At 44.6% G+C, this 14667-nt stretch overlaps 1 protein-coding gene across 1 annotated transcript in view; it reads right to left on the bottom strand.

Moving 5' to 3' along the window:
• Positions 1 to 3468: 3468 nt before the first annotated feature.
• EXT2 (exostosin glycosyltransferase 2) overlaps positions 3469 to 14667 on the bottom strand; it is a 122690-nt gene continuing 111491 nt past the window's right edge. Inside the window, exons 11-13 of the mRNA XM_065881915.1 lie at positions 13795 to 13923; positions 9920 to 10002; positions 3469 to 3607 (exon numbers count right to left, since the gene is read on the bottom strand). Of these exons, the coding sequence (XP_065737987.1) occupies positions 3469 to 3607; positions 9920 to 10002; positions 13795 to 13923 (351 nt within the window). The remainder of the gene's footprint in view (positions 3608 to 9919; positions 10003 to 13794; positions 13924 to 14667) is intronic.

The following is a 14667-nucleotide window of genomic DNA, read 5'->3' as shown; positions in this document are numbered from 1 at the left end:
GTTGTGGCACGCGGGATCTTTCATTGCGGCGTGGGCTTCTCTCTCGTTGTGACGTGCAGGTTTTCTCTTCTCTAGTTGTGGCGCGCAGGCTCTCTAGTTGAGGCGTGCAACCTCAGTAGTTGTGGCGTGCAGGTTCAGTTGCCCCACGGCATGTGGGATCTTAGTTCCCTGACCAGGGATCGAACCCGCGTCCTCTGCACTGTAAGGCGGATTCTTTACCACTGGACCACCAGGGAAGTCCCTGCTTCATCTACTTCTTAATTCTACCATCAAAGGGTCTTGGACTTGAACCCAGCAATCAGACCTTTAGAACTCCGTGGCTAGAAGCCTGCTACCTTTCAGTGGCAAGGATCCTCCAGTCAGGACTGTCCCAGGAGGAAGCCGGGATCACAGAGCTATTAGCAACCTCTTCAGCAAGTGACAGCACGGAGGCTGCTGGCCTCTTCCAGCTCCCAGTCCTGGTCAGCACAGGCCAGGATGATGGTCACTTTTTCCAGAGGCAGCAGAGAAACTCCTAAAAACCACAAGCTGGAAGCACATAAGGCTTCAGCAGAGAAGCCAGAGTTCTGACCTTCATGACACTGAGTAAGAAGAGGAGACAGGATAGCATCATTTGCAGGAAAGAACCAGAGATTCTGAGAACAAAAGTTGATATCGTCCTCCTTAATTTTCCCAGAAAAGGAGGTTTTTGCCTAAACATGTGTGAGGCTTGATAAAATACACGAGATAAGAATATTAACAGCTCTCTAATGTTAACCAACAAAAGTGTTTCCAACCTTGGCGTTCCAAGTGGGCCAGCTCATCCTAATTAGATCCCTGGGGGCAAAGGCAAGTGACTTAGAGCACACATTTGGACAAAGGCCAGGGCCGACTCAGGTTCATCGTCTGTACAGGCCAGTAGGATGCAATTCCTTAAAAAAGATTTCTTAAATCTCAAACCAGCTGTTGTCTGTTGTAGGCCAGAACATGACATTTTAATTAGCATTATTGTTCCACTTCTAAAACCAGGCCCTATGGCATCCCAAGGACAGATGGTCCCCGCCCAGGCTCATAGGTGAGGCTTGCTGGTGAGCAGCTCAGAAATTCACCAACACAGGGGTTGAGTCCCTAGTCTCTGAATCCATGAATCACGATCACTTCCTATGTTCCTGTCCTGAATTTCTCCTGGTGGCCTGCACCCCGTCTGTTCCTAGGAATAGAAGCTTTGAGGTTTGCTTCCAGTGCCTAGGATGTAATACTCATGCTATAATAAAAAGTCTTTTCTGCTATGTTGCAAGATCTAGCCCCCCATATTCCTGGGGGTAGTAAGGTACTTGCAATAGAGTTTTAACGCCCTGAGAAGTCCAATAGCTCCTAAGAAGGTGAAAAAGGCCCAATAACTCAGTCCCCTGGGGCTCCCAACGACTTCAGATTGAAGCATTTCTCTTCCATAATCAAAGGGCAAATAAAGAGGGAGGGAGGGAGGATTAATTTACCCTTTGAGAGTGAGAACTGGATTAGAAACCAGCCACTAAGGTAGTGCAGTCGGTGGTGTGAAAAGAGCAGAGTGCTCTACACCGAGGGTGAGATAACACATGTGCGACGTCAGCACGGTTCTTGGCTTTTAGCTGGGATTTAAATGTGAGGCCCTCCTCCCCTTCCACCTGCCCCAAATCTTGGAAAACAGGCTAGAGAACCCCTAGAAAGGTCAGAGGTACTCACTGTGTCAGCTACCAGTATCTGGGTGTACAAGAGAAAACCCTTCCTCTTGGTTTCTATCATACCAGCCCCAGTACTGTGAATAGGAGGCCAAAATGCCTTCCCATATCCCCTGCTGACTAGTATCTAATTATTCAAATCATTAGTATTGATTTAAGCACCTGTGTTTGCAGCTGCAATACACGAATAAATCACAACTCCAGTGTTTGCACCTGCAAAATGAATGACCTGGAGATGCTATCTCATCCCTTCCACCTATAACAGTCCGTGATTCTACCGCTCCTTAATATGAAAGATGAGACTCTCAAGAGTTCCACTCTCAATTTTGCTACTTCTGAAAGTTTTCTTTGGCCTCTCAAAGTCTATGAGAGCACATCTGAAGTGACTCGTTAAAACTGCAAGTTTGAAAACTACAGCAGGAGCACAGCTCACCTTCATGTCACTTGACAGAACGACGCGTGGTGGTTTAGTGACTTGGACTGGCACACAACTAGGTTTCAGCAATTATACCCATATTCCAAGCAAATTATTATGTATTTTGTGTTCTGGGGACATATGTTATGGCTAAAGCCCAAACTGTGGCGAATTTTAATATTAGAGCCACAGATAAATCTGTTTCGAATCCATAACGTCTAACATTTGCCAGGGTAGATTTGTCCATCAACTGGGCTTAAAGAGGTATAATTCACACATGTGCAGTATTACTAAATGCTGAAATGTAATGATTTAAATACACCAGCAACTATTGCAGAACAGTTGTTATAGCAGCATTTAACGTTAGCCAGAACCTCTCTGGCTAATGTTAGGTTTATACCAAGAGAATGAGGGAAATTGTGGCACCCCCTTGGGGTGAGGGTCACAACTGCCTCAACTTTTACAACATGGTACCAGCAGAGCGGCCCAGTGTATGGCTATGAGAGGCCTTCTGTTTTTCCTGGAGAATATCTAGATCTAATCAGGAAGCATACAGATTCCTTTGGAGGTTTGGGGACACATCTTCTCTAAGAGTGTTTGTAGTCTGGGGCTCTTCCTCTGCTGGATGTACATGGCACCGGATACTCCTGCTGGCTACGTATCTTCCCAGACATGAGGAGGAGACTGGAGTTGAGGCCAGAAGATAGAGTTAAATACACACAAAAAGAAACAGAGTTCCATAACCAATATTTAAGACATAGTAGGAAATGGAATAAAAAATAATTTTAATCATATCAAAAAGCCAAACCAAAGAGAGATAGTTCATGGAACTTATAGGTCCCATCTCGGCAGCCGGTGCTCTTCTCTGGACGAGGCCAGTGCCCCATTGTCCCAAGGCATCAAAAGCCACTAAGATGTTTGGATTTTGCACCAAATTCTGGGCATGGCTTTTCCTCTGAAGAACTCACTGATCTGAAATAACGAAAAGTGAGAAACAGGTAGCTCTTACCTGATTCCCCAAATCTGAAATGGGCTGGAGGTTTCTCAGCTGTCTTACAGCCAGTGAAGTTTCCTCTTAGACCTTGTATTGAGCTACAAACAAAGGACGCCTGAGCTGGCCTTACCCCTGGAGCCTGCCCAAGGCTTCCATCTGGAGTTTTCAGAGAGAACCCATCGAGAGCACCAGAGGTTGCACGAGGTACTCAGATGTCCTCCCTGGGCTCTTGCTCTCAGGTAAGCAGGCTGGGCAGGGATGTGCCAATCTCCCACTCTGAAATCTGGGCATCAGAGTGCTGGGGGGACGTGTTCTCTTCCTCCGCCCGGGATTAGTGTTCAGACCTCCACCAGCAGCACATTTCATAAGCTGCCGATGTTGGGGAAGCTCTTCAGTTTCTCAGGAAAGTCGTCCTTGTACAGGACGGGGTCGGCTCGGTGCTCCACCACCTTAAGAGGCATCGTCCCAAAGACAGAAGCAAACTTGTTGATGCACTCAGACCTGTGGGGTTTGGGGAGGGCAGTGGAGCAGATGAGAGGGACAGGGGGTGGGGAAAAGAGAAACCGTTCGAGAGGCTGAGAGATGAGAGCAAAATATCAATACATAGTCTTCAACATCTACAAGAGAAATGCAAGGATCCCCAGCATGCTCCCAGGTTCTTAACATGGTTGGGAGGGTGTGGATAAAGGAAGTGATCTGGGGGTACTTCAACTACTAGTTCGGCGGGAGAAAGGGAACCAGGGATGCTGTTTGGAGGCCAGGGGCCTGCAGAGGTCAGAATATCTTTTCCCCTCCCCCTCAAATTCCAGTCATTCTTCCAGCTCCGTAGAAGCGGGCCTCAAACCAAGGTGGATTAGCTGCCAACAATCCTTAACCCCATCCCTGCCAGCTGAAGAGAAGACGAAGGGTGGAAAGGCAAAAGGCACCTGGATCTGAGCTTCAGCCCACTCAAGTTTAAAAGGGAGAAGGGAAGATCGTACACATGGAGCGATGGAAGGCAGAAGGAGGCAATGGGGCACTGAACCTCAACTGCAAAGGACAAACACTTCAGTCAGTCAACCCACATCTACTGCGGGCCTGTGAGTGGAAATCTCTGGGAATTATGGGTCAACTTCCATAAGCTCTTCCATGAAAGCTGAAGTTCACACAGGACAGCTTTCACAATTTTAGCCACTCCTGTGTTAGAATCAGCAGCAACAAAGCAACAAGCCACTTAGCACTGCTGGGGGAGGAGGCAGTTCAGCACCTCGCCCCCCCCCCCACCCCCCCAACACCGCCCCCAGCCTGGTGAGCAGCCTCCTCAGAGGGGAGCAGGTCAGACATGCTGGCGGGAAATGGTTCTGGTCAATCAGCCCAGCTGAGTGTGACAGCTGGCTAATGAGGACACTTCAGCATCAGACCCGAGGGGGAAAACAAGCCCGTAAAAACCACTTTCGAAGCTAAGGGGCCCTCAAGGATGGATTTCAGAGAGGTCAGTATTCTCTCTCCTCAGTCAGGCCCACGGCACCTGAGAACGGGTTACCAGGTAGGGGCTGAATTTCAAGACACAGACCAGAAGGCTCTTTTGTCCTCAGAGATACTGTAAGCCTTGTTTCAACTTATTTGAATCAATAGCTTTTACTTGAGTCCTTTGAGCTTTAGCAAGAAACCAATAAATAAAGAAGCCAGTTACTATCAATTCTTTTCTCTTGCTTCTTCTCTTGGTTAAAACGTGTTACTACTTCATTTTGAGCTCTTCCAGCTAATCAGATCACTGTGTCCATGACCACAAATCAACAGCAATTAACATTTATTCTATGCTCCAGGCTGTGTTACAAGTGCTTGACATGTATTAGTAACTCACTTCGCCCTCACAGCAAGCCTGTGAGGCAGGTCTACTATCCTTCCCACTGTACACTGGGAAGACAGAGACACATCACAGAGAGGCTAAGAGACAGGACCACAGGCCAAATAACTAGTAAGAGGCAGAACCAAACCCAGGCATTCTGGCTGCTGAGGCTAAAGTCTTCATTATGAGATGATACACATTTATTTATTAACATAATTCTAGGGTCTAAAGGGAGGAGCTGGAAATTAACAACTGTTGAGCACCTATGATGTGCCAGCTAACTTACATACATGATCCCAATGATTCCTTTAAATATCCCCGTCCGTATGCCCAAGGATTGGTGTATAGTAGCTTCCTGTTATGGTTTGAGAAATTCAGGCTAAGAGAGGCTAAGGGACTGCCCAAGGACCCCGAGCTGGAGAGTGGCGGAGCTGGGTTTCAAACCCAGTCTTGTGCTGGCAATAGAGCCCTTGCTCTTTCTATCAGACTCTACAATAACCCACAGGTCACTGAGTTTCCCTCCTGTTGGCAGTCTTTTGAGACTCAGGAGGTCATAGTCCCAGGTACCAAATTGACAGGAGACTGGGGAAAAGACCGAGGGGTTTTAACAAAATGGTATGAAGCAAGCACTGGACAACAGCTCTTCTCTCCTTGAATCGTGAGGTCAAGGCAGTGGCAGACTAAGTCAAATTGCCCCAGGGTCTTCCTTCTGACAGTTGTTTGGCCTATAAACACGTACCGATCCTTCTAGTTTCCAGTTATTCTGCTTGTAGACGCTGGCCAGCAAAGCCCAGCCATGCCCAGCAGAGGTGCCAGCAAGCATGTATTAAAGAAGAATCACGGTTCTTGGCAGAGGATAGGGGCTCTAGGGCCCCCTGGAGAGCACTGAGGACAATGTCTCCTCTGTAACTAGAACTGCCAACAGGGCCGGGTCACAGGCAAGAGGCCACTGGGGCTCAGGCCAGCTTGACTTGTTGGCAGCTGCCCCGGCTAACCCAGGTTAGCGAGTCCTTCTTTCTCTCCACACAGCTGCCCTGGAGAAATGGCTGCTCACGCTGAACGGTAAAGGTCCTTAACTCTCCTGACAGGTGTTGACTGTGTTTCTTACTTTCTTTTCATGCAGGGGATCTGGGTTGGGCAACAGGTTAGGGTAGATTAAGAGTTTGGCTGATTGCTGGTGGCCCACCTGAGTTGCTCTGTCAGGGGTCCAGCTACCATGTCAGTAACTGTTCCCCTGGGATGGTTTTCTAATCAAGTACAGACAGGCTAAGAACTGCCAATGTCTATCTCCAAAGCGCTGGAAGTATCTGGGGGAGAAAGGACTAACAGTTTTCAGTTTTCCTTTCAAACACATACAATTACCTAAAGTAACCAGGAGCCTTCAGGATCAGTGTTGGGGAAATTGGAAAGCGAACTAACCTCGCCAGGCCCCGTGCTACAGGCTTTCATGTATTATTACTCCTTTCATCTCCAGCATATAACACACTGTTTGGTACAAAGATGCTCAGTAAATATTTGTTGAACCCCTGAATGCAACATGATAGATAGTTAATATATCTATTTTAAGAAATGAAAAGGTTGGAAATTCAGGATAAGGTAAGTCAATTTCCTTAAGTTGGACAGCTAATAAGTGGCTAATCCATAATCTGAACAAAGACTGGCCTGAATCAAAATACAATGTTTGTTTCTTAAATCAACACCGTCTGTCTGCTGTACCGTCTTGACCTGGGTAAAGCTACTGGCCAAAATGAACAGTCACGAATTCTTCTGCTTCTTAAAGAACTAACGGCAGGCCCTGGAAATGGATGCTGGGTAGTAAGAGCCATTCTCCTCCACTACTGAGGTTTCTGAGGATAAACAAGCTTACTGAACTACAAATCTCAACACAACGTCATAACACGCAGAGTGGTTAACTCCTTTCACTGTTTTGTGCAAAAATGCGGATTCTGCAAAGGCAACTATTTGAAAAAAGAAAACAAATGAACAGTTCTGCAGTTGTAACTCCATCTCTTGGTCTACCCAGCAGGGCTGGAATCACGTCTTCCTCCCTCCCCATCTAAGTGCCTTATTTAGTAATTCAGTCATTCATCCGAATAGTTTTGCTCTCAGTTCCTAATTAATTTCAAGATTGATTTCCTTCTGTTCCCTATCACATTTCTCAAAAGGGGAGCCTACATTCCCTGACTCTACTTCCTCACTACTAGCTCACACTCTTTAGCCCCATCAACCTACGACATCATTTTTCCCAAAGTCACCAATGACCATTTTAATTCCAAGACCACTTCCTAGTCTGCATGTTCCTTGCTCCTCCCTGCTGCCGAGCACTGCAGACGCTGGCTCTCTCCTGGCCTCGCCAGCGGCTGCTTCTCTCTTTTCAGTTACTCTTTCTGTCTCCTAAGTGTCCGAATTTCTCAAGATTCTGCCCTTGGCTTTTCTTCAGTCAGCTGCCATCTCTTGACAGATGTCTTCCAGATCTCCACCTTTGTTTTAATCTTTTTTCTAAAGTTCTAGTTCCATATTTCCAACTGCTTGCCCTGTATCTACACCTGCATAGACAGAGGGCAAGACCCAAGACTCACCCGCCTGATTGCTCTCCAACTTCACACACGATTAAATCTCCTGGCCTCATTAGTTATACTGTGAGGTCCAACATTCATCCCCTTGCCTCCCCTAACTGGCGTCCCTCCTAATTATATTATTTACACTGTTAAAGGTACTACCATTCTTCCTGACTGTCTTGATCAACTGCTTCTCCATAACCTCCCCATACCTATTCAGCTGGAAACCAAGAGCCAGCTCTTCTCCTTTGGGGGGGAAAAAAATCCCTTGTAATTTAATTCATCCCTTCTTCTCCACACTCAACTTAGTTTGAGCCTTCTAACTGTTCTTCTTTCTTCTGTCTCTTCACCTTCATTCCATTCTATGCACCACTTCCAAATCAGCCTCAAAACAACACTTTGATCAAGCTACTTCCTATTCAAAAACTTTCTATGGCTTACCAGAGCCTGGAGAAAAAAGCTCAGCTCCTTAATTGGGCATCCAGGGCTCTCTGTAGTTTGGCACTAATGGGCCACAATGCTACGTTCTTGCCAAACTGGATATCTTGACTTCTTGCCAAATGTACCTTGGACCATCCAGTTTCCCTGCCGAGGATCTCCTCTTCTTGCCCAGAGTTGCATCGGTTGGAATCCTAGTGACCTTTGAAGGCTCACTTCAAGTGCCACCTCTTACAAAATTATCCCTAATAACTGACCTAGCAAGAAGTCACTTCTCTTTCCTGCGATCAGGTATGACATTTTGAGCCTTCCTTATGACACTTACCACATATAGCTTTGGATTAAGTTTTACACACACACACACACACACACACACACACACACGTACTAAATATATATACACACACGTGTGTGTACCCGTTATTGTTAATTATAAACTCTGATAAAATCGAGCCTACCAACATCTGGGCAGTTGCCTATTCTATTTTCAAAAGCCTCTTCCCACGAGGAAGCTTCCACATTTCCCATAGTTACTTTCTTCAGTGTTTAATAATAATAATTATATCTAACTTAAATCTTTCCCACTGCGTTTGTTATGATCTCAGTGGTGTTACAGAGGAGTTGTTTAGCTTTAGCATGAACTTTAAGGGCCATTATTAGGTCAACTTTTCTCCATACAATTCCTTTCTTGGACCCTATAACCCCACCATTTTAACTCAGTCCAATCAATAACTAATTGCTTAATGCTATGAAATTCTTCCCAACACAGAAGGGGGGTAGGTTTAGGTAACAAGTTCATGTGCTCTAATAGAACTATAACTGGGGTCTCTTCCAAATGAGCTATGACAGTTGATGTCACTGTCCTTGACTGGGTAATACTTGATACCAGTGACAGATATTTCCAAGATCACAATAATATGTTATTTCATACTGATGGTTGGTAAAAGTCATGTCATTTGGGTAAGACATTTATATATGAAAGAGATAAAGAGATTATTTAGAGAGTAAGAAGTAAGAGTAAGAAGGAGTAAAGCATTATAGAAGAATCCAGGCCAAGTGAAACAACTCGCTGTACAAAAAAATCCTCCAGGCTCGAAGGACTTTGATATGGCTGATAGATTTCAGAAATGAATGCCGCAAGCAGATGCATGTGAGACCTGTGGAAACTTGAACTAGACATCTCATTCTAAGGTCTTTCTCATGACATTCTCTGAATGCATGCTGGTCCCTTGACAATAGTGTTACTGGCTGTCAGAGCTTGCTGTCTTGTGTAAGGGGCTGCCCTTTGGAAGAATTCGGTTTGATTCAGGAGATTGGAAGCTTGGGGACCTCTGGGATACAAGTGAGAACTATTAGGTCTACTCTAAGATTATAAAGGTCTTAAGGGAAGACAGACCTCTCCCACTTCTTTTATACACACCTGCAAGGCCCTGTATCACATCCACACAAAGGTGTGCTTACTGACTGACTGAATCAATATAAAGGGAGTATCTCAGAGCTGCCTTGCTTCTCTCTCTGTAACGTAAAGAGCTGTGCTTTCAATTCTGTTCTTGGTAGGTGTTTCAGTTGTGTCAGCAAAGGTAATTTGTCTCTAGTGGGTTTAGTTTAATTCTTTCCAATCAAACTTTCACTGTAACATGGAGATATTACCCTGGAAAACAATCCAGTATTTCTTTGGAATTAACTCGCTTCCACTCGAATGACTGTGGATAGTTAACTGCCTAGTCCACACGGAGAATCTGGCTTCCGGAGCTTAAGGCCGGCTATATTTTTAAGACCCTTCCAACCATTACAAATTGAGTGAGTAGCATTCCAAATTAATTCTTTGGGTGACCTGGGCTTGAACTAACCCAATTCCCACGTGCAAAAGGAGGTGACTATGGCTACCAGCTGCTGTCCTTATATCTGCAACGAAGTCCCATAACCAGGCCCAAGGCAGGAAATGGGGATCAGAGACTAGGGCAGACTTTTGGTTAGAGGCTCACTCACCTCTCCACCATGTGTGTCTGGTCTAGCGAAAGCCCATCGATGGCCGTGCACTCAGGACACTTGAATTTCTTTCGTGGTGTTACCTGCCAGAAGAGCACAAAAATATACTTGGCTGTCAGTGCCAAGGACAATAAAATCACGCTCGTGACACCACTCTCTGCACACTTCTGTTCTATAAGCTGAGATGCCCACTCCCACTGCAGGCACACATGCACACACACATGCCTCACTATTCCTCCATTCAGTTCTGTCTGGCTCGGCCAACAGCAGAACTCACAAGGGCCCAATAAAAAAGGCTTGGAGGGCTCTTGCCTTCTGTAACTGGAAAGAAGTGGTGATGACAAGCTCCTTAATTCCTGTTTAATGACTGTTTTCTCACTGCCAAGGTCCTTGTATAAACACCATTTGTTCTTGCAGCCATAAGGGCGATGAAATACAGCTTCCCATAACTTTCACAGTAACCTTAGTTCCAATAGGCACTCGTTCTCCTTCTTCCAGCTAATGGCAAATGCTATGAGCAGCACCATGCTCTTGAAAATGCCAGGTTATTCTGCAATCCCGTTGAGTCAGGGAAAAAAATCCAACGGTCCTTTGCCCTCTGAATCGTTTTCCCTGACTCTCCCCACCACTCTCCCATACGTTAAACTTCTAATTTTTTTTTAGCAAACTCAGGGGAGGCTGCTATCCTAACCTAGTGAAGATAAGTAACCAGTAGAGGGATGGGAGGGGAAGAAAGCTAGATAACTAAGACCAGGCTAAGAAGCATACAGACCCGAGGAATTACTGTCCAGAGTAAGCAGGCACAGCTAAGAACATCTTGAAGCATGTCAAAAAGCAAATTTGGGGCTTCCCTGGTGGCGCAGTGGTTGGGAGTCCGCCTGCCGATGCAGGGGACAAGGGTTCGTGCCCCGGTCCGGGAGGATCCCACATGCCGCGGAGTGGCTGGGCCCGTGAGCCATGGCCACTGAGTCTGCGCATCCGGAGCCTGTGCTCCACAACAGGAGAGGCCACAACAGTGAGAGGCCCACGTACCGCAAAAAAAAAACCCAGCAAATTTGGAAATAAGGGGAGTTCCTTTAAAACTAGTTTTGCAATTTACATTCTTTAATTTTCCCTGCAGTGAGCTGTTCACTGAGTAATTTAGAGAGCTGGGGGGTGGGGTAAGATTGGGTCAAGTCTGAACACATAGTGACTTTTCCTCTTTCCTTAGTCGCTTTGGTTTAATCTAGTTTGTCTCATCAATTAATAGCATGAGGAATCATTTGGGGATGCCATACCATGCGTCCAACATAAGCTTCCAGTACAGGAATCTGGCCTAGAAGCACTGCCCATTTTCACACATGGAATTCTAATCCAGAAGGAAAGAAAGGTCAAGACGACTCCACTGTTACACAGAAGTGTACTCTCCCTGCATTTCTAGGGATCTGATTTGAGCAAGATCTGCATTTCAGGAACAGACATCTATTACACATACAAAGATCCCCATGTAATCTCAGCTTTTAATATGTTACAGGAAAGGTACTGTTACAAACTGGTAATCGCTATCTTAAAATAATGTTTAGGACAACCAGAGTTATAATTGTACAAAATGTGCTATCTTCTCAGCGTCTATTAAAAAAAATCAGCTACCTTAAGAAAGATGTAAACTGCATTCTTTAACGAAAAGAACTAGATTCCAAGTCACGTTTGAGAATAAAATTATATTTTTTAAAAAACATGATTTGTAGATTAACCGCCACAGCCTTTATCTCTGATACTGGAGGTTAAAAACTATGACTAAAAACAAACAAACAAACAAACAAAAAACTGTATATTCAGACTATACTACAAAGCTACAGTAATCAAGACAGTATGGTACTGGCACAAAAACAGAAATATAGATCAATGGAACAGGATAGAAAGCCCAGAGACAAACCCACGCACATATGGTCACATTATCTTTGACAAAGGGGGCAAGAATATACAATGGAGAAAAGACATTCTCTTCAATAAGTGGTGCTGGGAAAACTGGACAGCTACATGTAAAAGAATGAAATCAGAACACTCCCTAACACCATACACAAAAATAAACTCAAAATGGGCCTTCCCTGGTGGCACAGTGGTTGAGAGTCTGCCTGCTAGTGCAGGGGACACGGGTTCGAGCCCTAGTCTGAGAAGATCCCACATGCCACGGAGCAACTAGGCTCGTGAGCCACAACTGCTGGGCCTGCGCGTCTGGAGCCTGTGTTCCGCAACAGGAGAGGCCGCGATAGCGGGAGGCCCGCGCACTGCGATGAAGAGTGGCCCCTGCTTGCCACAACTAGAGAAAGTCATCGCACAGAGGCGAGGACCCATCACAACCAAAAAAAAAAAAAAAAAACTCAAAATGGATTAAAGACCTAAATGTAAAGCCAGACACTATAAAACTCCTAGAGGAAAACATAGGCAGAACACTCTATGACATAAATCACAGCAAGATCCTTTTTGACCCACCTCCTAGAGAAATGGAAATAAAAATAAACAAATAGGACCTAATGAAACTTAAAAGCTTTTGCAAAGCAAAGGGAACCATAAACAAGATGAAAAGACATCCCTCAGAATGGAAGAAAATATTTGCAAACAAAGCAACGGACAAAGGATTAATCTCCAAAATATACAAGCAGTTCATGCAGCTCAATATCAAAAAAACAAACAACCCAAGCCAAAAATGGGCAGAAGACCAAATAGACATTCCTCCAAAGAAGACATACAGACAGCCAACAAACACATGAAAAGACGCTCAACATCACTAATCATCAGTGAAATGCAAATCAAAACCACAATGAGGTATCACCTCATGCCAGTCAGAATGGCCATCAACAAAAGATCTAGAAACAGTAAATGCTGGAGAGGGTGTGGAGAAAAGGGGACCCTCCTGCACTGTTGGTGGGAATGTAAATTGATACAGCCACTATGGAAAACAGTATGGAGGCTCCTTAAAAAACCGAAAACAGAACTACCATATGACCCAGCAATCCCACTACTGGGCATATACCCTGAGAAAATCATAATTCAAAAAGGTACAGGTACCACAATGTTCATTGCAGCTCTATTTTCAATAGCCAGGGCATGGAAGCAACCTAAATGTTCACTGACAGATGAATGGATAAAGATGATGTGGCACATATATACAATGGAATATTACTTAGCCATAGAAAGGAATGAAATTGAGTTATTTGTAGTGAGGTGGATGGACCTACAGTCTGTCATACATAGTGAAGTAAGTCAGAAAGAGAAAAACAAATACCGGATGCTAATGCATATATATGGAATCTAAAAGAAATGATACGGATGAACCTAGTAGCAGGGCAGGAATAAAGACACAGACGTATAGAACGGACCTGAGGACACCAGGGGGGAAGGCGAAGCTGGGATGAAGTGAGAGAGTAGCACTGACATATATACACTACCAAATGTAAACTAGATAGCTAGTGGGAAGCTGCTGCATAGCACAGGGAGATCAACTCGATGCTTTGTGACCACCTAGAGGGGTGGGATAGGGAGGGAGGGAGGGAGGCTCAAGAGGGAGGAGATATGGGGATATATGTATACATATAGCTGATTCACTTTGTTGTACAGCAGAAACTAACACAACATTGTAAAGCAATTATACTTCAATAAAGATGTGAAAAGAAAAAAAAACGTATAAAACATATGTTTAAATCATCAAAGCCTAGCTTCAGTTTCACAATATGACAGCATCAATCATAGAATCTTAAAGCTAAAAGGGAGCTTAAAGTTCATCTTTTCCAAGGCTTCATTTACAGTTATGAAAACTTCTGAGACTCAGAGAACCAGAAGCATGCCCCAGATCGCAAAGTAAGTTAGGGGCAGAGCCGGCCAAGGGTGCCTCCTACCTTGATAACAGCTTTCCCCGTGACGTTAGCCACCAGGAAATTCATGGCAATATCTTCACAGTTCATATGAGCATCCACCCAGTTCTTGATGTCCCCAGGCATCTTGTAGGTATACAGGTAATTAAAATACTGCCAGGTGAGACAGAAAAGGAGACACATTCAAATAGCAGTTCCCTGTGGTTGATACACAAAGGGCAACTGAGCCATGGCAGGGGGACAAGCTTTCTCTCGTAAGATTAGTCACAAGCCTGGATCAATAGAAAGGGCAAAGGAAGTATTAGAATGGTTTTTGGTCAGGTGACCAAGTGTCTTTAACACTGTCATTCTTTAAAAAATCACTTATAGTAAACAGAGGTGGGTACCGTATGGTGTGAAGCCCTTGTAAGATGTAGGCCCTCTGGACTGATTAATATATCATATGTTTAATAAGTATTGTTCAGAAACACACTACATACTGATCTTCACTAAATCCTTCCCCCGAGTCACAATGTTCGACCCTGTTTTCCATATTCTTTCTATAGACTGCAGATAGAAACAGATGTATTAATGGTGGATTGACTTTGCAGACATGTCCTTTTTAAAGTGAAACAAAATGAGGCAATTCTGAAACTACATAACCTATATGTATGAAATAGTACAGAAATTTGTGGGCTAAAAAAAGGTATTTATCAGTCTACCACAAACCCCAAGAATTATAAACCTTATTTATTTATTTATTCTTTGCTAAGAACAAAAACTCACTTCTGGATCTAGAGCCCTGAAAAATACGAGGGCAGCAGTGCTGAGACAACAACACGCGATCAATATAAATACAGCGAAGTCAAATTAACTGTGCTGAGTTGCACAGATCTTTTTCCTGACATCAGTTCCTTA

This window comes from Phocoena phocoena, chromosome 8, assembly GCF_963924675.1.
Source record: "Phocoena phocoena chromosome 8, mPhoPho1.1, whole genome shotgun sequence".
Classification (NCBI taxonomy): Eukaryota; Metazoa; Chordata; class Mammalia; order Artiodactyla; family Phocoenidae; genus Phocoena; species Phocoena phocoena.
The sequence above is the reverse complement of the archived record's forward strand: the minus strand, read 5'-3'. Positions and strand labels throughout refer to the sequence as shown.